The sequence below is a fragment of the Neoarius graeffei genome, chromosome 10 (genome assembly GCF_027579695.1).
Source record: "Neoarius graeffei isolate fNeoGra1 chromosome 10, fNeoGra1.pri, whole genome shotgun sequence".
Classification (NCBI taxonomy): Eukaryota; Metazoa; Chordata; class Actinopteri; order Siluriformes; family Ariidae; genus Neoarius; species Neoarius graeffei.
Genome location: NC_083578.1, coordinates 21,537,273 through 21,560,553, shown reverse-complemented (window position 1 = coordinate 21,560,553; position 23,281 = coordinate 21,537,273). Strand labels below are relative to the sequence as shown.

General features: G+C 42.5%; 1 protein-coding gene across 4 annotated transcripts in view; it reads left to right on the top strand.

Moving 5' to 3' along the window:
* Positions 1–20,254, top strand: part of acot7 (acyl-CoA thioesterase 7) — a 305,552-nt gene extending 285,298 nt beyond the window's left edge. For all 4 annotated transcript variants that reach the window (XM_060931526.1, XM_060931523.1, XM_060931524.1 and 1 more), the window contains one exon: positions 19,845–20,254. In XM_060931526.1, coding sequence (XP_060787509.1) covers positions 19,845–19,943 — 99 coding nt within the window. In that variant the 3' untranslated portion in view covers positions 19,944–20,254. The remainder of the gene's footprint in view (positions 1–19,844) is intronic.
* The last annotated feature ends 3,027 nt before the right edge of the window (positions 20,255–23,281 follow it).

The following is a 23,281-nucleotide window of genomic DNA, read 5'->3' as shown; positions in this document are numbered from 1 at the left end:
GACTTGTCCAGGGTGTATCCCACCTTTCGCCCATAGTCAGCTGGGATAGGCTCCAGCTTGCCTGTGACCCTGCACAGGATAAGCGGTTATGGATAATTAATAAAATAATGTTTTTGTTCATATAACCCTATTAGCATGTAACTCTGAATACAATTCCTAATATGGATTTCTTGTGCTTAATGGTGGAAAATAAAATAACTTTTATGACATTTACAAATGTCAGGACAAGCTGGAAACACCAGCAGGAGCGAAAAAAAATGTTCAGCAGCAGTGGCTTTGCCCTGGAACACCCTGATGCCATCGACAGAAATCACCAAATAACAAGTTCAGTCGAGATCCTGTGCAGCCAGCTGATGTGTTGTAATTTGTAGGACACTTTCAGTAGCGGCGGCACGGTGGTGTCGTGGTTAGCACTGTCGCCTCGCAACAAGAAGGTCCGGGTTCGAGCCCCGTGGCCGGCGAGGGCCTTTCTGTGCGGAGTTTGCATGTTCTCCCCGTGTCCGCATGGGTTTCCTCCGGGTGCTCCGGTTTCCCCCACAGTCCAAAGACATGCAGGTTAGGTTAACTGGTGACTCTAAATTGACCGTAGGTGTGAATGTGAGTGTGAATGGTTGTCTGTGTCTATGTGTTAGCCCTGTGATGACCTGGCGACTTGTCCAGGGTGTACCCCGCCTTTCGCCCGTAGTCAGCTGGGATAGGCTCCAGCTTGCCTGCGACCCTGTAGAACAGGATAAAGCGGCTAGAGATAATGAGATGAGATGAGACATTCAGTAGCTCTCTAAATGGATAGCATTTGAGAGTGTTACCAATTATCTGGTTGCAGTTGCAGCTTGGGAGACTTTTAATGAATCATCGAAGGCATTCAGGTAACATATCCATTGATCAGGACACTATATACATGCAGGATAATACTGGATTTGAAAACCGTTCTTACTAGGGGTGGGTATTGCCAAGGACCTCACGATACGATACGCATCACGATACTTGAGTCACGATACGATACTGCGATATATTGCGATATTCTACATAGTTCACTGACAAATGTAAACGCATTATGCATCTTAAAATCCGAGTTGTATGTACATCAGATGATAGTGATAATTCATGGGACAAACTGAGTCAAAACAATGTAATTCTAATTATCCAGGCCATTTTATTGTAACTATACAAGCGCAAGTTACAACATATTTGCAGGAACAACACACTGTCTGGAACACATTGAAAAGTGCAGTGGGCATCTTAGTCTCCCTGAGCACAATTATGAAACACAGTGCAGTGTGGGTCAGTGTCCACACACTGAAACTGAATTGAAACCTCAGTGAATCATGTTTCTTCTGAACTTAGAGTAAATACTCAAAATAAAATGCAGTGTCTCTCACACACTAAAATTGAAAATGCAAGATAAAGTGCAGCTTCTTGCCTTTGGCCTTAAATGACAAAATTAAGTTCACAGTTACAGTAAGTCACACATCACTGAAGTAGACGGGAGGACTTTGGCGCTGTCCAGTGTAGTTTGCTTCGGGTCGGGTTTCGGTGGCTCCGGCTGAGCTAATATGTTGGGGTGGTGTCGTGGTAAGTAAGTTCGCAAGTTTGTTGTGTTACCTGAATATCTAATTGGAGCGAAACAGGTTTCGCAAAGTGCGTACTCTTTGTCCAGCTCACTGTTTTTTTTCACCTTTCCTTTGGAATCCAAAGTGCCTCCAAACATCTGCCTTAAAGTTCGGCGGCGTCTCTAGGTTTACATTAACAGCCGTGCTTGCTTGTTTTTTTTCCTCACTGCAACCACCGGGAAAAAAAGAGAAGACGAAGAGTGCTTTGCAGTGAGGTAGCGGCACAGCGACACCTTGCGGAGCGGAGGTGCGGAAGTCGTACTGGATTTACAACCCGTCTGAAACATGATTTATTATTTGAAAAAATATCGATATTCAAATTTTGAGTATCGATATTGAATCGGAAGACAAAGTATCGCGATATATCGCCGTACCGATATTTTTGCCCACCCCTAGTTCTTACTGGCTTCCGACAACACTGATCGCCGAGTATGATATTCATAAGAGCAGTGCATTGATTTCATATACAATGGCACTTGTGGTTCTTTTTTTGTTTTTTACTATTCATAAAATGTGATTAAAAATGTCTCTTATTTTAATTCGGCTAATTAGTCACCCTTGGCGTAAAAGTCTTTTTCAGCAAGAACTGATCCAGAAATTCCTCTGAGGGGTTTAATGGCTTAGTTAGACTGCTTCTTGGTGTGACTGCATATGTGGCTCGATCCTTTTTTCAGGCATTCAGAATTGTCATGCACATGCACTTTTATTCAGAACTTGATATATCCTACAAGGGTATAACACACAGGCTTGTCATACACGGAAGCCAGAGGTAATAGGGTGTATACATGGCATATTTTATTTCGACTGTTTCAGGAATTATAGTGAAGAAGTAGCCTGGGTGAGATGATGTAGCAGTCAGTGCCTGAAGTGCTGGGAGATTAAGGACAAAAACAGAGACAGATAACAAATTCAATACGTAATTCGATGAAAATTTGATGCATTTCCATTGGGTTTTCCCAAATTGGGTTCCATTGGGTTTTCCCAAAGATACAACACCTAGAACGGAAAAAAAAACAAGGTACAGTCATGTGAAAAAGAAAGTACACCCTCTTTCAGTTACATGGTTTTACCAATCAAGACATGACATAAAAAACATCTGATCCTTACCAGATCCTAAAATTATGCAAATCTAACCTCAGGCGTAAAGCAACACACAACAGATTCCACCATGTCATTATTTATTTAACAAAAATTAAGTGAAAATGCAGAATCTATGTGTGAAAAAGTAAGTACACCCCATGATTCAATAGCTTGCAGAACCACCTTTTGCAGCAATAACTTGAAGCAATCGTTTTCTGTATGATTTTATCAGTCTCTCATATCGTCATGGAGGAATTTTGGCCCACTCTTCTTTACAACATTGCTTCAGTTCATTCATGTTTGAGGGCATTTGTTTATGCACAGCTCTTTTAAGGTCCCGCCACAGCATTTCAATTGGGTTGAGGTCTGGACTTTGACTTGGCCATTCCAACACCTTGATTCTTTTCTTTGCAGCCATTCTGCTGTAGATTTGCTGGTGTGCTTGGGATCATTGTCCTGTTGCATGACCCAGTTGCGGCCAAGCTTTAGCTGTTGAACAGATGGCCTCACACTTGCTTCTAGAATACTTTGGTATACAGAGGAGTTCATGGTTGACTCAATGACTGCAAGGTGCCCAGGCCCTGTGGCTGCAAAACAAGCCCAAGTCATCACCCCTCCACCACTGTGCTTGATGGTTGGTATGAGGTGTTTGTGCTGATATGCTGTGTTTGGTTTTCGCCAAACATGGTGCTGTGCATTATGGCCAAACATTTCCACTTTGGTCTCATCTGTCCAAAGGACACTGTTCCAGAAGGCTTGTGCCTTGTTCAGATGCATCTTTGCAAACCCAAGCCATGCTGCCATGTTCTTTTTAGATAGAAGAGGCTTTCTTCTGGCAACCCTTCCAAACAAGCCATACTTGCACAGTCTTTTTCTAATTGTACGGTCATGAACTTTAACATTTAACATGCTAACTGTGGCCTGTAGAGTCCTAGATGTAGTTCTTGGGTTTTTTGCAATTTCTCTGAGCATTGCAAAGTCTGATCTTGGAGTAAATTTGCCGGGACGTTCACTCCAGGGAAGATTGGCAACTGTTTTGAATGTTTTCCACATCTGAATAATCTTTCTCAGAGTAGAATGATGGATTTCAAATAGTTTGGAAATGGCCTTATAACCCTTCCCAGACTGATGTGCAGCAACAATTGCTTCTCGGCATTGTGTTAACATACACCTGAGTGCTCCAGACCAGCAAACTGCCAAAATTTCTGCTTTTTAAGAGGTGGCCACACTTGCTGATGATCAATTCATCAAATTCATTTGATCAGCAACACCTGGCTGCTAATTGTGTTCATAATTTCTGTGGAAGCAGTAAGGATGTACTTAATTTTTCACACACTGCTACTGCATTTTTGGCTTACTTTGTGTTAAATAAATAATGACAGGGTGAATACGTCATGTGTTATTGATCATCTGAGGTTGTATTTGCCTAATTTTAAGACCTGGTAAGGACCAGATGATTTTTATTATGTCCTGACGCTTAAAACCTAGACTTGAAAGAGGGTGTACTTTCTTTTTCACGACTGTATATATGTACAAGCTAAGGAGATAAAAATGTGACTAACTATGAAGAAAAGGATCAAGAGTAGTGATCAAGGGGTGTAGAGAAAGTGTAGACAAATCTGAAGAAAACCAGGAAAGATTTGAGGATAATCTTTCTCTTTAGTGTTCTGCCTGATGGCGGGTCCACTCTGACGGCGTCAGCCATCAAAGTTTCTAGGGAGGGATTACAGTAATGGTTTCCCATTGCCTTCTACTGGATTATTATTATTGAGGTTTTCTCCTCTCAACCATTCACATCAGTGGACAATTTAGAGTAGCCAGTTAACCTAACCACATGTCTTCAGACTGTGGGAGGAAACCCACGCAGACATGTGGAGAACATGCAAACTCCACACAGAAAGGCCCCTGTTGGCCACTGGGTTCAAACCCAGAACCTTCTTGCTGTGAGGTGACTGTGCTAACCACTACACCACCATGCCGCCCTTGGGGATAATACAGTTTAAGAGAAGAAGAAGAAGCCTTTATTTGTCACACATACACTCAAGCTCAGTGAAATTCGTTCTCTGCATTTAACCAATCTGAAACAATGAACGCGCCCACACATACCCAGAGCAGTGGGCAGTCATGCTACAGCGCCTGAGGAGCAGTTAGGGGTTAAGTGCCTTGCTCAAGGGCACTTCAGCCCAAGGCCACCTCATGTTAACCTAACCGCATGTCTTTGAACTGTGGGGGAAACCGAAGCACCTGGAGGAAACCCATGTACAGTGGTGCTTGAAAGTTTGTGAACCCTTTAGAATTTTCTATATTTCTGCATAAATATGACCTAAAACAACATCAGATTTTCACACAAGTCCTAAAAGTAGATAAAGAGAACCCAGTTAAACAAATGAGACAAAAATATTATACTTGCTCATTTATTTATTGAGGAAAATGATCCAATATTACATATCTGTGAGTGGCAAAAGTATGTGAACCTTTGCTTTCAGTATCTGGTGTGGCCCCCTTGTGCAGCAATAACTGCAACTAAACGTTTCCAGTAACTGTTGATCAGTCCTGCACACCGGTGTGGGGGAATTTTAGCCCATTCCTTCATACAGAACAGCTTCAACTCTGGGATGTTGGTGGGTTTCCTCACATGAACTGCTCGCTTCAGGTCCTTCCACAACATTTCGATTGGATTAAGGTCACGGCTTTGACTTGGCCATTCCAAAACATTAACTTTATTCTTCTTTAACCATTCTTTGGTAGAACAACTTATGTGCTTAGGGTTGTTGTCTTGCTGCATGACCCATCTTCTCTTGAGATTCAGTTCATGGACAGATGTCCTGACATTTTCTTTTAGAATTTGCTGGTATAATTCAGAATTCATTGTTCCATCAGTGATGGCAAGCTGTCCTGGCCCAGATGCAGCAAAACGGGCCCAAAACATTGATACTACCACCACCATGTTTCACAGATTGGATAAGGTTCTTATGCTGGAATGCAGTGTGTTCCCTTCTCCAAACATGACGCTTCTCATTTAAACCAAAAAGTTCTATTTTGGTCTCATTCATCCACAAAACATTTTTCCAGTAGCCTTCTGGCTTGCCCACGTGATCTTTAGCAAACTACAGATGAGCAGCAATGTTCTTTTTGGACAGCAGTGGCTTTCTCCTTGCAACCCTGCCATGCACACCATTGTTGTTCAGTGTTCTCCTTATGGTAGACTCATGAACATTAACATTAGCCAATGTGAGAGAGGCCTTCGGTTGCAACCTCGCCGACTATTACACGCCTTGCTCTTGGAGTGGTCTTTGTTGGTCGACCACTCCTGGGGAGGGTAACCATGGTCTTGAATTTCCTCCATTTGTACACAATCTGACTGACTGTGGATTGGTGGAGTCCAAACTCTTTAGAGATGGTTTTGTAACCTTTTCCAGCCTGATGAGCATCAACAACGCTTTTTCTGAGGTCCTCAGAAATCTCCTTTGTTCGTGCCATGATACGCTTCCACAAACATGTGTTGTGACGACCAGACTTTGATAGATCCCTGTTCTTTAAATAAAACCGGGTGCCCACTCACACCTGATTGTCATCCCATTGATTGAAAACACCTGACTCTAATTTCACCTTCAAATTAACTGCTAATCCTAGAGGTTCACATACTTTTGCCACTTACAGATAAGTAATATCGGATCATTTTCCTCAATAAGTAAATGACCAAGTATAATATTTTGTCTCATTTGTTTAACTGGGTTCTCTTCACCTACTTTTAGAACTTGTGTGAAAATCTGATGTTGTTTTAGGTCATACTTCTACAGAAATATCGAAAATTCTAAAGGGTTCACAAACTTTCAAGCACCACTGTAGACTCTGGGAGAACATGCAAACTCCACACAGAAAGGCTCCCATTAGCCACTGGGCTCAAACCCAGAACCTTCTTGAAATGAGGCGACAGTGCTACAAAGTTACAAAAAAAAAAAAGAGAGAGAGAGAAACGACCCTGAATGAATCCTGCGTCAGGAAACCTAAACCCATGGTTCTCAAAATGGGTTCCAGCGACCCCCAGGGCTCAATAAAGCATTTGTCAGAGGATCTTATTTATTTTATTTTATTTAAATTTTGTTTCAACGGTATAGCATAAATCCCAACCCACCCACTAGGGAAGGCTTCTAGGTACTGATTGCTGAGACGTTCGTCAGTCAGCGATTTCCTGTACGCTGTGCAAAGCTTGAACGCTTCAGGGTTGTTTGTTGTCCTTCTGGGGAAATCCTTTTTTAAATAAAGGTTTACATTTGTCAACACCTTGCTGTCCAGAAAACCTCTACAAATCAAGGATTGGTTTAAATGCCTCTTTAACTGCATAAAGCTGCCACTTTGGGGCTGTTGGTTCATTTGAAGCGGCTTCCTGCGTTAATTTGTGTAATTAAGGAGCCAAAAGACTCAGGGGCTTTGCAGAAAGAGATTATATCCTCCACAGGACCCCTCCCAGAGCCACATCCATTTCCCTAATTAATAGTCAGGGCTAGTCGGCGTCAGTTCTCTCTGCTGTGAGTTTGTGTGTGGCGCCATGTCAGGTGACCCTCGCTGATTCCAAACCTGTTCCATGCAACAGTAAACAAGCTATCCAACTGTGAGGCCACATGGCAACTATTGGAGCTTCGGAAACTTCAGAGCTTCAGCTGCTGAAAAAGCATTGTGTATTGGTATGCTTCTCAACCACACCATTAGTCTTAGCACTGCTCGCCAAAAATAGGTTACACCACAAAGCAAGAGCAAGTTGAGAAATCGGTAAAGTTGTTGAGAAATGACGGCTCGTCTGAAGCCGAGGCCACGGTCACTCTTAAAGGGATCCTCCAGCGGATTTATTCTCAAACTTATTTTAAGTAAAAGTAGTCGCGGATTTCAAAAATCAAACTTTCATTTTCAGAGACCTAATAGTGTTCGAGAAAAATGAATTTTCTTTAAAATGCCAAATGGGCTTCTTGCGGTGGTGATGTATGCAATGACGTCAGGTAGTGGTCGGTTGGAGCAACTTAGCTGCTTATTCTCTGTTTACATTGTAGTTTTACTAGTTTTACAAGTATTTTACCAAATTTATCAGTTTTTAAAGAAGTATGCCTCATTGCGTAGCATATAAATGCCACAGTGATGCTAAAAAGAAAGCACAAGCTGGAACTAGACTGTATTTCTGCCAAGAAAATGCAAAGTGTGCTTACTCAGCTGTGGCAGAGGGTCACCGACAGAAACTGGATCAGACATGAGACCTTGCACTGCAAAATTTATTTTATTTTTTTACATGATCTACAGAAAGTGTGTGTGGCAAAGTGTGTGTGGCTGCGCGCTCTAAAATCTCGGTTTAAAATGGCTCAACTCACAGTGCGCCATGACACTGCGCTCTAAATTTTTTTTTACATGATCTACAGCTGCTGCTGGGTAAATTAACAGTGTGTGTGTGTGTGTGTGTGGCATGGTTTTAAACTGAGATTTTAGAGCGCACAGCCACACACTACACACACTGCCACACATATTTTCTTTTTCTCACATGATCTACAGAAAGTGTGTTTGGCAAAGCGTCACCAATAGAAACTGGATCAGACATGAGATTTCGCGTCGTAAAATCTTTTTTTCACATGATCTACACAAAGTGTGTGTGTGTGGCTGCGTGCTCTAAAGTCTCGGTTTAAAATGGCTCAACTCACAGTGTGCCATGACACTGCGCTCTAAATTTTTTTTACATGATCTACAGCTGCTGCTGGGTAAATTAACAGTGTGTGTGGGGCATGGTTTTAAACTGAGATTTTAGAGCACACAGCCACACACTACACACACTTTGCCACACATATTTTCTTTTTCTCACATGATCTACAGAAAGTGTGTTTGGCAAAGCGTCACCAATAGAAACTGGATCAGACATGAGACTTCGCGTCGTAAAATCTTTTTTTCACATGATCTACACAAAGTGTGTAAGTGTGTGTGTGTGGCTGCATGCTCTAAAGTCTCGGTTTAAAATGGCTCAACTAGTAGTGCGACATGACACTTCATGCTCTAAAAATCTCTGTTTTAAACCATGCTCCACACACTCTCTGTTAACTTACCCAGCACCAGCTGTAGATCATGTAAAAAAAAAAAGACTGTAGAGTGCGAAGTGTCATGTCGCGCTGCGAGTTGAACCATTTTAAACCAATATTTTAAAGCACACAGCCACACACACTATCTGTAGATCATGTAAAAAAGATTTTGCAGCGTGAGGTCTCATGTCTGATCCAATTTCTGTCGGTGACCCTCTGCCACAGCTGAGTAAGCACACTTTGCATTTCCTCTGCGGAAATACAGTCTAGTTCCAGCTTGTGCTTTCTTTTTAGCATCATTGTGACATTTATATGCTACACAATGAGGCATACTTATTTAAAAACTAATACATTCGGTAAAATACTTGTAAAACTAGCAAAACTACGATGTAAACAGAGAATATAAACAGCTGAGTTGCTCCAAGCGACCGCTACATGACATCATCGCATACATCAAGCCCATCTGGCATTTTAAAGAAAATTCATTTTTCTTGAACGCTATTTGGTCTCTGAAAATTAGCGTTTGAGTTTTGAAACCTGCGAGTCATCTCATCTCATTATCTGTAGCCGCTTTATCCTGTTCTACAGGGTCGCGGGCAAGCTGGAGCCTATCCCAGCTGACTACGGGCGAAAGGCGGGGTACACCCTGGACAAGTCGCCAGGTCATCACAGGGCTGACACATAGACACAGACAACCATTCACACTCTCATTCACACCTACGGTCAATTTAGAGTCACCAGTTAACCTAACCTGCATGTCTTTGGACTGTGGGGGAAACCGGAGCACCCGGAGGAAACCCACGCGGACACAGGGAGAACATGCAAACTCCACACAGAAAGGCCCTCGCCGGCCACGGGGATCGAACCCGGACCTTCTTGCTGTGAGGCGACAGCGCTAACCACTACACCACCGTGCCGCTGAAACCTGCGACTACTTTTACTTAAAATAAGTTTGACAATAAATCCGCTGGAGGATCCCTCTTTAATGTTCAGTCACCAGAAATGAAACGGTGTTGTGGCACCTCCTGACAACGAACGCCAAAATCTGATTACGTGTACAACTGGATAATATAGGCTTGCTTGTGTGTGATGACAAATCCAGTTTTATTTTTCAGCCAATCTGTAAAACCTTTGCCTTTTCTCAGAGCAGGTCTGATCATATCATTTGATCTGATAGAATATATAAACCCACTGGCCACTTTATTAGGAATACCATTCCTTACCATTGCTTATTCATGCAGTTATTTATCTGGTAAGAAAGTACGACGTGCCATGGTGTAAGAAGAATAAAACATTTTGGCATGTGCTGCTCTGCTTCGCATCAGGACATATCACACAAGCCCACCAAAGTGTTTTATTCCTTATTAAAAATGTACTTCACTTAGCATTTATTGCTTGCAATGTTTATCAACTCAGTAATTCAATTTCCATTTTGATTTAATCAAATTTTAACAGCTGATATTTCCCCTCCCCTATCAACTGTTGTAAATAAGAGTGACACATTCACACTCAAGCACACACACACTACTCATAGCCTCTGAAGAATACCAGGCATTTTCCCTAGATAAAGTACACTGTGTGCCAAAGGAATATAATTTGTTCAAGACCAGCATGGCTGACCTGCTTTTCCCAAACAGCAGGGCAGCAGTGACCCCAGAAGGAGTTCCTTCAAGGACAGATGATGCTGTTTTCAAGGAGAGAGAGAGAGAGAGAGAGCGCTGGGATAAAAACGAGACCTCTCTTTTCTGTATATGCAGCTTGACCTGAAAGATAGGATGAGATGATGTACAGTGGGGCAAAAAAGTATTTAGTCAGCCACCAATTGTGCAAGTTCTCCCACTTAAAAAGATGAGAGAGGCCTGTAATTTTCATCATAGGTACACTTCAACTATGAGAGACAGAATGGGGGAAAAGAACCCAGGAAATCACATTGTAGGATTTTTAATGAATTAATTGGTAAATTCCTCGGTAAAATAAGTATTTGGTCACCTACAAACAAGCAAGATTTCTGGCTCTCACAGACCTGTAACAACTTCTTTAAGAGGCTCCTCTGTCCTCCACTCGTTACCTGGATTAATGGCACCTGTTTGAACTCGTTATCAGTATAAAAGACACCTGTCCACAACCTCAAACAGTCACACTCCAAACTCCACTATGGCCAAGACCAAAGAGCTGTCAAAGGACACCAGAAACAAAACTGTAGACCTGCACCAGGCTGGGAAGACTGAATCTGCAATAGGTAAGCAGCTTGGTGTGAAGAAATCAACTGTGGGAGCAATTATTAGAAAATGGAAGACATACAAGACCACTGATAATCTCCCTCGATCTGGGGCTCCACGCAAGATCTCACCCCGTGGGGTCAAAATGATCACAAAAACGGTGAGCAAAAATCCCAGAACCACACGGGGGGACCTAGTGAATGACCTGCAGAGAGCTGGGACCAAAGTAACAAAGGCTACCATCAGTAACACACTACGCCGCCAGGGACTCAAATCCTGCAGTGCCAGACGTGTCCCCCTGCTTTAGCCAGTACATGTCCAGGCCCGTCTGAAGTTTGCTAGAGAGCATTTGGATGATCCAGAAGAGGATTGGGAGAATGTCATATGGTCAGTGAAACCAAAATGGAATTTGTTGGTAAAAACTCAACTTGTGTTTGGAGGAGAAAGAATGCTGAGTTGCATCCAAAGAACACCATACCTACTGTGAAGCATGGGGGTGGAAACATCATGCTTTGGGGCTGTTTTTCTGCAAAGGGACCAGGAAGACTGATCCGTGTAAAGGAAAGAATGAATGGGGCCATGTGTCGTGAGATTTTGAGTGAAAACCTCCTTCCATCAGCAAGGGCATTGAAGATGAAATGTGGCTGGGTCTTTCAGCATGACAATGATCCCAAACACACCGCCCGGGCAACGAAGGAGTGGCTTCATAAGAAGCATTTCAAGGTCCTGGAGTGGCCTAGCCAGTCTCCAGATCTCAACCCCATAGAAAATCTTTGGAGGGAGTTGAAAGTCCGTGTTGCCCAGCGACAGCCCCAAAACATCACTGCTCTAGAGGAGATCTGCATGGAGGAATGGGCCAAAATACCAGCAACAGTGTGTGAAAACCTTGTGAAGACTTACAGAAAACGTTTGACCTCTGTCATTGCCAACAAAGGGTATATAACAAAGTATTGAGATGAACTTTTGTTATTGACCAAATACTTATTTTCCACCATAATTTGCAAATAAATTATTTAAAAATCAGACAATGTGATTTTCTGGATTTTTTTTCTCATTTTGTCTCTCATAGTTGAAGTGTACCTATGATGAAAATTACAGGCCTCTCTCATCTTTTTAAGTGGGAGAACTTGCACAATTGGTGACTGACTAAATACTTTTTTGCCCCACTGTAGTTTTTCACAGAAGCAGAGTTCTTTACTCATCCTTCATCACTAAATGGTCTCCTGAACTCTCTTCTCACATCCTCATGCCCAGTTTTGGTGCATCTTTGCCCACTGTAGCCTCAGATTGCTGTTCTTGGTTGAGAAGAGTAGAACCAGATGTGGTCTTCTGGGCTACTGTTGTAGCCCATCTTCCTTGAGATTTGGTGGATTGTACATTCCGAGATGCTTTTCTCTGTTACGTTATAATGGTTGACAATCTGAGGAGATCAGCAGTTTCTGTAATACTCAGACTCCCCCGTCTGGCAGCAACAACCCCATGCCACAGTCCAAGTCACAGAGATCGCATTTTTTTTCTCCGTTCTGATGTATATCTCATTCAGGGGGCGGCACGGTGGTGTAGTGGTTAGCGCTGTCGCCTCACAGCAAGAAGGTCCGGGTTCGAGCCCCGTGGCCGACGAGGGCCTTTCTGTGTGGAGTTTGCATGTTTTCCCCGTGTCCGCGTGGGTTTCCTCCGGGTGCTCCGGTTTCCCCCACAGTCCAAAGACATGCAGGTTAGGTTAACTGGTGACTCTAAATTGACCATAGGTGTGAATGTGAGTGTGAATGGTTGTCTGTGTCTATGTGTCAGCCCTGTGATGACCTGGCGACTTGTCCAGGGTGTACCCCGCCTTTCGCCCGTAGTCAGCTGGGATAGGCTCCAGCTTGCCTGCGACCCTGTAGAACAGGATAAAGCGGCTAGAGATAACGAGATGAGATGAGATCTCATTCAGGCTTTTTCCCTGATGTGCTTTCATATTAAACAGGACTTCACTTTTCTTCTGCTCCAGGCAACCAGCTTGGCAACAGCTAATCTCCTTTTGTTTAAAGTAGAAGCGCTTCTAGCAGTAATGCCCGTGTTGACTCGTACAGTATTTGGTTGTACAGAATAAGGTTTTGGTGTTAATTTGTTCTATTTTCGTGACATTTTATATACAATGCTCGAAATGGCCAAATATGCCAGTCTTTTAACTTGTGCCTTTAAGGCTTCCGGGTTGCCCTCACACGTGCTGCTCATCACACATACTACGTATATATTCTGTTGTGTATATATTTAACAACACTGTCACTTATGTATACAAAATAGAGATTTGTTCATCAGGAGATTCATCTTGGCCACTGTCCTTATGCGAAAGGCTGCTTGATTTGTCATTGTACAGCTCTTTCCTGGAGGTTTCCTGCCATCTGCCACTGCTGCGCATGACTGCCTGGTGACCTATAGCCAATGATGAAAATATCCACGCTTCAGAAGGCAGCTCTGAAAAGCTACTCTCCAGAATTAAGCAGCGTTTTTCTTCTTTTAGCTTGTGGAATTTCACCTTCCTTTAATTGAAGCTGATTATGAGTGACGCTCAGGACTCCGTATTTATTTCAGTGAAAATTTAGAAATAAAAAAAGAAGCATGTGGGATTGGTTCAGTTGCACAACCGATGTTATAGACCTTATAAATGTCCATGAAGGAAACCATTTTGAAGGGAGACAGGGGACATGGTTGAGTTCTCTCTCATTGAAGTCCAGATTAAGGATTAGGACATTCATAGTACATGGCATACGGCCCTGGTCATGCTGTTGGTCCCGATTATGTTGCACAAGGGGTAAAATTGAAACATCCTTGTATGGACCCAGTACCAGGCTTGTAGTGCTCGAGTCCAGGATTCGTGCCCTAATTTTACGGACTCATGACTTGACTTGGGCTTGAGCACTGATGACTCGGACTTGTGCATTAACTGCATTCGGATTCTTAAATTGCAAACAAGGACTTGGATTTTTTTCTTTATTTTTTGGAACATGCCATAATTTGGCATAAGATATTTATATCTACATTAATTTTTATGCTAATTTAGTGCAAGAGGATACACATTCACCTGTTCATACATCATGTTCAGGAACAAACTAATGTTAATGGCACTAAAATGCCTGGAGAGAAGCCCCTAGGGTCGTCCGCTTTGCTTATACAGACTTCTCGTGCAGTGGGAAAAAAATGCACTGCGATGTGTTCCATATGTAGAAGAACTATCGAGGAGACAACGGGGACAACCTTGAACTTCAATCGTCATGTGGCAAGACTCCACCCAGAGAAGGAAGTGACACACTATGTTCATCGCTCTGTTGATAGCAGGGTTTGCTTGCTGAGCGATGAGCTAGCTAGTGTTAACCCTCTCTCATGTTATTTGCCCTGTTGATAGTGGGCGGGGCTTGCTGAGCGATGAACAAGCTTTTTATCTGTAGCCTAGGAACTAAAACGGGGCAGTCGAGCAGTAACGTTAGTCCAACACAGTAGCAGAGACGCTTTCACATAAAGGTAGCAACAGCCACCGTCAAATGGTGCGGTTGGAGTCTTGGACTCAACTCGAAATTTTCTTTCATGACTTGGACTTGAATACTGGGGACTTGAGACTGGACTCAGACTCGAGGTTTAGTGACTTGACAACAACACTGACCAGTACTATACTTTTTGATTTCCTAAAACCCAAAAGTTAACAAATCCCAGAGAGTGAGAGCTTCATGGGACCGAGTGCATATTATCCAGGCATCTGAATGAAGCAACAAGAAGGCTCTTCTGCTTCAAATAAGAAGGTGGCGTCAACTCAGTATTTCTAAAATTCACTTTACCTAGGCTTGTGAATGATCCACGCAAGGTAAACACATTTTCTTTGTGGCAAAACTTGAAAATTTCAGCAGAATCAGGACACTGGTTACAGAGGCAATTGAAATTCCGCATGTGACATAAATGTTTACGGAAAATAGTCGAATAAACTTTGGCCAAATGACGCATCTTAAAATTGTCAGTGTTTCAGAAGTCTGTGTATTACACCTATATATGTTCGACTGAGCCTTCTCAGAGAGCATTTTGAACGACTCCAGTTCTTACCTGTTGGGACATGGCGGCCTACTAGAAATAACTTAAAGTTGTTTACGGAAAACGTCGCATACAGAACCATGGGTTTGCATTGCATCTGGTGAGACTGACGTTCAACGTGCAGCTTGAATCTTACTACACGTTTAAACTATCAACTCTTAGTAGTCCAACCAACAAGAAATTTAGGGGCTAGGCCCAACGGGCAAAAACCATGAACAGTTCCTATCTGGTCCTATATCTGGACACAACAAGGCATACGGCCAAATGGGAGGCTTTGGGTGACTCTGGTCACCTGGATGTAGATCAGAAAAAAATCATTATGCTACCCAAGCTAGTCCTATATGAATACCTTTAGGGCACGTTGTGCTTTTGGTGATAAATATCTGACATGATCTAATAGGAGCTTAGACACAAGTCAAAAATAATATGCCATGGTGAATTCCTCCATTAAATTGCATAAAATCATGTAGACACAGGTCGAGAGATTCAGTTAATGTTCACATCAAACAGAATTAAAAAAAAAAAAAAACATGGCATGGTTGTCAGTGACAGATGGTCTTGCTTGAATATTGCAGAAACTGCTGATCCTGGGATTTCCACACAAAACAGTCTCTAGAGTTTACACAGAATGGTGTGAAAAAACAAAAAAAGAAAGAAGACATCCAGTCAGCATCAGTTCTACAGCTGAAAAGGCCTTGTTGAAGGAAGATGTCCAAGGAATATGGCCAGACTGGTTTGAGCTGTATGGCTATGGTAGCTCAAACAACCACGTTCTGCAACCGTACTGAGCAGAAAAGCATCTCTGAACGTGCATGTCGTATGTTATGCAGATGGGCTGCAAAAGCAGAAGACTGAAAATGTTTTTCCAGTCTTCAGCTGATAAATGTGGATTCCTCTTGGGTTGATTTTTTTTTTTTTTTTTGTTTCAGCATAAAACGTGTTCAGTTGCAGAAATCCAGATGGGCAGTTTGCGGCTCAGTGGAACGACGAGAAAAAGCTCGCTGTGCACCATGTAGTGTGGATGTTGGAATAATCATTTCTGTTTGGTGGGGATGATCATGGATGTGCATAAAAGATCAAATCGAGAGCCAAAGCCCTATCCAAAACGCTAAAAATTATTGAAAAGGATTATTCGTATAATGATGATATACTGGGGTGGCACGGTGGTGTAGTGGTTAGCGCTGTCGCCTCACAGCAAGAAGGTCCTGGGTTCGATCCCCGTGGCTGGCGAGGGCCTTTCTGTGCGGAGTTTGCATGTTCTCCCCATGTCCGCGTGGGTTTCCTCCGGGTGCTCCGGTTTCCCCCACAGTCCAAAGACATGCAGGTTAGGTTAACTGGTGACTCTAAATTGAGCGTAGGTGTGAGTGTGAATGGTTGTCTGTGTCTATGTGTCAGCCCTGTGATGACCTGGCGACTTGTCCAGGGTGTACCCCGCCTTTCGCCCGTAGTCAGCTGGGATAGGCTCCAGCTTGCCTGCGACCCTGTAGAACAGGATAAAGTGGCTACAGATAATGAGATGAGATGATATACTGATCTCAGTTTGTCATTATGAGGAAATTTGAAATGTTTTTACCATGAACAGTACACCAGAACAGAAAATTGATCTGTCAGCTCTTTGCAAGATGCTCTATAAAATACTCTCCATGATTTATTGGCCCCCCGTGCAAAGATCACTAAAAAGGGTTCGAAAAAAAATCCAGCTTTTCATCGCACGCTGAAAAAATGAGAAAAATCCAACCTTTAATTGAAATAAATTTATTCAGAGGAAAAAAAAATCCCTCATCAAGAAATAATTATTTTCAACAAAAACACGTGCCGCAATTATTGGCACCCCTGCATTTAATACTTTGTACAGCCTCTCTCTGCCAGTAAAACAGCACTGAGCCTCTCCTATAACATTTTATAAGGTTGGAGATGCAGAGCAGGGCATCTGAGACCGTTCGTCTTTACACAATCTCTCCAGATCATCCAGGGTCCTCGACCGTATCTTGTACACTCCCCTCTTCAGCTCATCCCACAGGTTTTCACTGGGGGACTGAGATGGCCAGGGCAGAAGCTTGAATCGATTCTGTGCTCAGGGAACCATTTTTGTGTTGATTTGGACATCGGATCATTGTCCTGCTGGAAGATCCAATGACGACCCAGTTTTAGTTTCCTGGCTGAGGCAGCCAGATTTGGATTTAAAATGTCCTGGTATTTCATGGCATCCATGATGTCATGTACCCTAACAAGGTTTCCAAGGTCTTTGGAGGAAAAACAGCCCCAAAATATCACAGAACCTCCATCATATTTTACAGTTGGAATTGGGTTATTTTCATTATAGCCATCCTCCTTTTTACACCAAACTCGCCTTGAGTGTTTCTTGCCAAAAAGCTCCATTTTTGTTGCATCAGACCAGAGAACACGGTTCTAGTCAAAGTCAAACTTCAGGTGCTTATGTTTATGGTTAACTGACAGAAAAGGCTTTTTTCAGGCATGTCTTCCAAATAACCTGTTGGCATGGAGGTGGAGTCTGATGGTGGTTTTGGAGATTTGGAAACCCCAAGATTTCACTTTTTCTTGTAATTTGCCATCAGTGATCCTTGGGGACTTTTTTTTTTGTGTGTGTGTCTCCCTTCCCATCCTCCTCACTGTACATGGGGGCAAAATAAACTTGGTTCCTCTTCCAGGCAAGTCTGTAACAGTTCCAGTTGGTGTCCACTTTTGTATTATTGCACTAACAGTATAAATGGACATTTTCGGACGAGCAGCTATTTTTAATAACCCTTCCCTGACTCATGAAGGTCAACACACTTCTCTCTCATTTGGTTTGTGTGTTCTCTGATCTTTCCCATGCTGATGAACGACTAAGGGAATTTGGCCTCTGTGTCACCTCATATTTGTTCCCCAGTTAATCAGGAAGTCATGGATTACAGCTTGAAGGTTCCTACACACTCAAAAATGTACATTTTAAATGGGAAACATGCTTCAGTTACATTGTTTTCACTATAATTTCCAGTTGTACCAATAATTGTGGCATGTGTTTTTCTCATCTCATCTCATTATCTCTAGCTCCTTTATCCTGTTCTACAGGGTCGCAGGCAAGCTGGAGCCTATCCCAGCTGACTACGGGCGAAAGGCGGGGTACACCCTGGACAAGTCGCCAGGTCATCACAGGGCTGACACATAGACACAGACAACCATTCACACTCACATTCACACCTACGCTCAATTTAGAGTCACCAGTTAACCTAACCTGCATGTCTTTGGACTGTGGGGGAAACCGGAGCACCCGGAGGAAACCCACGCGGACACGGGGAAAACATGCAAACTCCGCACAGAAAGGCCCTCGTCGGCCACGGGGCTCGAACCCGGACCTTCTTGCTGTGAGGCGACAGCGCTAACCACTACACCACTGTGCCGACAGCATGTGTTTTTGTTGAAAATAATTATTTCTGATGAGGGATTCAGCTCCTGATATGAAAGATGTGTATATATACAGTATGTTTCTTTTCATGTGTACTGGCATACAGTGATTTATTTTGGGCTCCAATATTTCCTTTGTACCTCTGGGCTTTCCCAGTCTGCGTGCTCAGAAAGCGGAAAGCTTCACCCGCACCACCAGAAGGTGACATTTATGACAAGTTTCTTTCAGTTTTTTTGCAGTTTTCATAGCACAGTGCTGACTTCTCACACACACACACATCTGTATTCTATGTAATGATACACTCTTGATGCTTCTCTCAGGTTTGGTATGATTTTTGTGCATTTTTTTTCATGGATATGATGGAATTGGTGTTTGATGGAGTTTGTCTCCTTGCGTGTCTCTTACACTACGTTCACACTGCAGGCTGAAGTGACTCAAATCCGATTTTTTTCGCCCATATGTGACCTGTATCCGATCTTTTATTGACAATATGAACGACACAGATCCGATTTTTTCAAATCCGACCCAGGCCGTTTGGATATGTGGTCCTAATTCCGATTCCTATCCGCTCTTTTCATACGCGACTTCAGTCTGAACCGCCAGGTCGCATTCATCCGACTTGCACGTCATCAACAAGCCACAAATGTCACTATTCTGCGCTGAAGTAGGCGGCGGGTCTCTCAAAAAAAGTTACAAAAACATGGCGCATGACACGTTCCTTTGAACGGAGGTTGCAGTCACTACCCCGCAGAACGCCTGAGCCAAAACCCTTGCCCTCTTCCTTCTCAACCTCCTCCTTAACATCAGGCTATTGTGCATGTTCTGGCTCCGTCGCAACAACAACTGCATCATCGCCAGGTACTCCATGCTGGCTACTGTCATACACAGGAAACTTTAGGTTACTTCCGTAAACACTGGCCATGCTCACTGCGTGTGACGTCGTCGTATCCTGCAATGCGCATGCGGAACACTTTTAGGTCGCTTTTCGTTCATACTGAGGATCACATACAAGTCGCATATATTTGTTAATGTGAACGACCTCACAAAAAAATCGGACTTGAGCATTAAGCCTTGCAGTGTGAACGTAGCATTAGTTTGTTGAACTTTTAATTGGAAGTTGCATTAAGGACACTGAATTTGGAAGTTTGAATCTGTGTGTCAACCCTTACACGTTTAAAGCATAATCATCTCACATGCAGGTTTCAAAGCTTCATCCTGATTATAATTGGAGTCGGCACGCCATCCTTCAGCTTCATCTAGAAATATGTCATAAGCTGACCTTCAAATGATGTGTTACCGAAAACCTCACTGTCATACACTCCATGTGAATGTACTAAAAGTAGTCATTTTTCTCTCTCTCTCTCTCTCTCTCTCTCACTCATTTCTCTCTTCTCTCTCTCATTTCTCTCTCTCTCTGTAGCTGGAAGGCGAAGAGGAGCAGAAGCGTTTTGATGAAGGAAAACTGCGGTACCTTCAAAACAAGGCAAAGAGAGTGGTGGATAAGGAGCAGAAACAATGATGCCTCTCATTAAACAAGCATAATATTGGAGTGTTGGAGAATATCTCAGTAGTACATTGTCTAAGGTTTCAGTAAAAACAAACCCTCTCTTATCCTAATTGTAGCTGTGTGAATTAAAAAGGGAAAATTGTTTTCACGTGACGTGTACTTTCCATGTTTGTTGTTTTACTGCTGCATACCAAAGCACCTTCTGTATGTATTTAGATGCTCACATATTATATAATGTAAATCTTATTTTATGACCGAAGAGACCTATTTCTGACATGCTTCAACCATTCTGTGTGATAATAAACATGATGCACTAATAAAAACATCGATGTGTCTGTTTTTAATACAATTTAATACAATTTGTACTGAAGGTAATGGCCATCCAACAATTTATGCAGCTCTGATAAATAAGGAATAAAACATAATTGGGTGTACAGTTATAGGAAAATAATCAGCGACAGGGTAGTGTGATGTGGCCTGAGTGTTTTATTCCTCTTATACAACAGCAGTTTGCCAGCGATCTTTCCAACTGTGGTGAGCAGAAAAGCATCTCAGAAGGCACAACACGTCAAACCTTGAGGTTGATGGGTTACAACAGCAAAAGACCACATCAGGTTCCACTCCTGTCAGCCAAGAACAGGAATCTGAGGCTATTGTGGGCACAGACTCACCCAAACTGGACAAATGAAGACTGGAAGAAGACCAGGTGATTTTCCTAATCTTCATCTGTCCAGTTTGGGTGAGACTGTGCCCATGATAGTTTCAGATTCTTGTTTTTGACTGGTGAGCGTGGAACCTGATATGGTCTTTTGCTGTTGTAGCTCATCCACCTCAAGGTTTGATGTTTTGTGTGTTCCGAGATGCTTTTCTGCTCACCATGGTTGGAAAGAGTGATTGTATGAGTTACTGTATCCTGCCTGGTAACTCGAACCAATCTGGCCATTTACCTCTGACTTGTCTTATCAACAAGGTGTTTGTTTCCACCCACAGAACTGTCGCTCACTCAGTGTTTCTAGTTTTTTGCACCATTCTGTGTAAACTCTAGGATAATGCATAAGCAGCACAGCCTATTTTATTCGCTTCGTTGATATACTTTTTATTTAGAGCAGAAATTTAACAGGGCGGCACAGTGGTGTAGTGGTTAGCGCTGTCGCCTCACAGCAAGAAGGTCCTGGGTTCGAGCCCCGTGGCCGGCGAGGGCCTTTTTGTGTGGAGTTTGCATGTTCTCCCCGTGTCCGCGTGGGTTTCCTCCGGGTGCTCTGGTTTCCCCCACAGTCCAAAGACATGCAGGTTAGGTTAACTGGTGACTCTAAATTGAGCGTAGGTGTGAGTGTGAATGGTTGTCTGTGTCTATGTGTCAGCCCTGTGATGACCTGGCGACTTGTCCAGGGTGTACCCCGCCTTTCGCCCGTAGTCAGCTGGGATAGGCTCCAGCTGGCCTGCGACCCTGTAGAAGGATAAAGCGGCTAGAGATAATGAGATGAGATGAGAAATTTAACAACTTGTGTATATATACACACACAGTATTGTGCAAAAGTCTTAGGCGCTCTGTTTTTTTCCCATACAAACTTTGTTATAGATTTCTACTTGATGACTTCTACATTATTGAGTCAGTACAAAAACATTTTAGAGTTCCAAATGTTCGTTTTCCAGCACAAAATGAAATGTTGCAGAAAAAAAAAGTTTGTATCTGAGCAGCATATTCCCCAAGAGAGCACTTTTCAGATTAAAAAAGAAAACATGAAGGCTGCTGGGTTTTGGTGCAAAATGAAGAAGCGAGTGTGACAAAGTGTCCAGAAGAACTGTGGCTGGTTCTGGAAGATGCTCAGTAAAACCTACAGGTCATTTCCGCATAAAACTGCACTATTGTGTGTATATATATATATATATATATATATATATATATCACATCACTTGACTGAACCACTAGGAAATAAAATGAATGGACACCTACTTACCAATCACAACTGAGCATTCAGCAGTACTGTCCTATTAAGCACTGTCGTTCGTTAATTTTTTACTTAACACATATTGAACAAGAACTTGTGTATTTTTCATCACTGAACAGTAGGATGTCCTTTCTTTTCTTCCATTGATCCTTTTTAATGATCACAATGTTCCATCATTCTTGACAAGATCAACTGTGAGCAACTGCTCACTTACATATAGCCCCGCTCTCGCTTATATCAGAATGCAAGCAATCGAAGGAATAGGACACTTATGATGAATGTTGACTTCAACGAATAATTCACCCTGAAACAAGTAAGTAAAGAACAGTGTTCTCCCCAGGGATTTCAAACAGCATCCTGATAAACTCATTTTGAAATAGCATTTTGCTTCTTGAAATAGCATCAGAATCCACCTTATATGTTTCGGAAATACATTCAGCTGGTAAACAGGAAGTTGATGTGCAACAGACCTGAAAACGGTATACATGGTATAGAACCCCAAGATGAAGCTCGGTACCAAATATCAAGCAGTTGTGATTTGTAGTTGCTGAGAAAAGTGTTATGAAAATTTTGTAAATCCACCCTGTGTGTTTCGTAGATGGGTCCGTCTCAGAAACTGGTCTCTCATTTGGGACATTATGGTCAAAAAATAAATTTTCTAATTTTACTTTTTTTTTTTCATTTACCTAACACTCAGTGTTTCTTTTGTCATGTTTAATAAGAATAAAGATAGTATCTTGCTTTATCTGGCCTCCACTGTGGGAAATTTTTTTGATTACAATTCAAATGCTTTTGTAAAATTGATTTCCATATAAAATAACTCCATCATGAAGAATTAAAGCCGCTCCTTCACAGATGAGTGAAAATATTGAATAAATTTCCTCTTTTTGATTGCTTGGGTTAAAAATGCCAAGTTATGATGACTGAATTGATTATTCACTTAAATATGAATAATATGAAACATTTTGGGTATTTGATATGGTGAAATAGGACACAATGGAAAAATCAAGAACACACCGGAAAGATGAGAATAACGGCGGTGGTAAAAGAACAGCGACTGTACCGGCTGAAGGTCGCGTGGGTCTCTGCTGCGGCGCACGAGCAACGGGACATCACTACTGCTCCGGACGGAGTGCGAGGCGGGGGCGGGGCAAAATGACTGGCCGTAGATTCTATCAAAAGTTCGATCTAAATTGACCATGGTTGCAAAATATTGGCCAAAAATACGCAAACACTACGAAATATGAAAGTAAGATGAAAAAGAAACATTCTATTGCCTTATACTGCAAGACTAAAACCAAATAAAACTGTCAAAGCTCACCTTTTCAGTGATAACACCCGAACAGATCACCCGCGTAACAGAAAGACCGCAAATGGAAGCGCGAACAACTTCTAACTGTT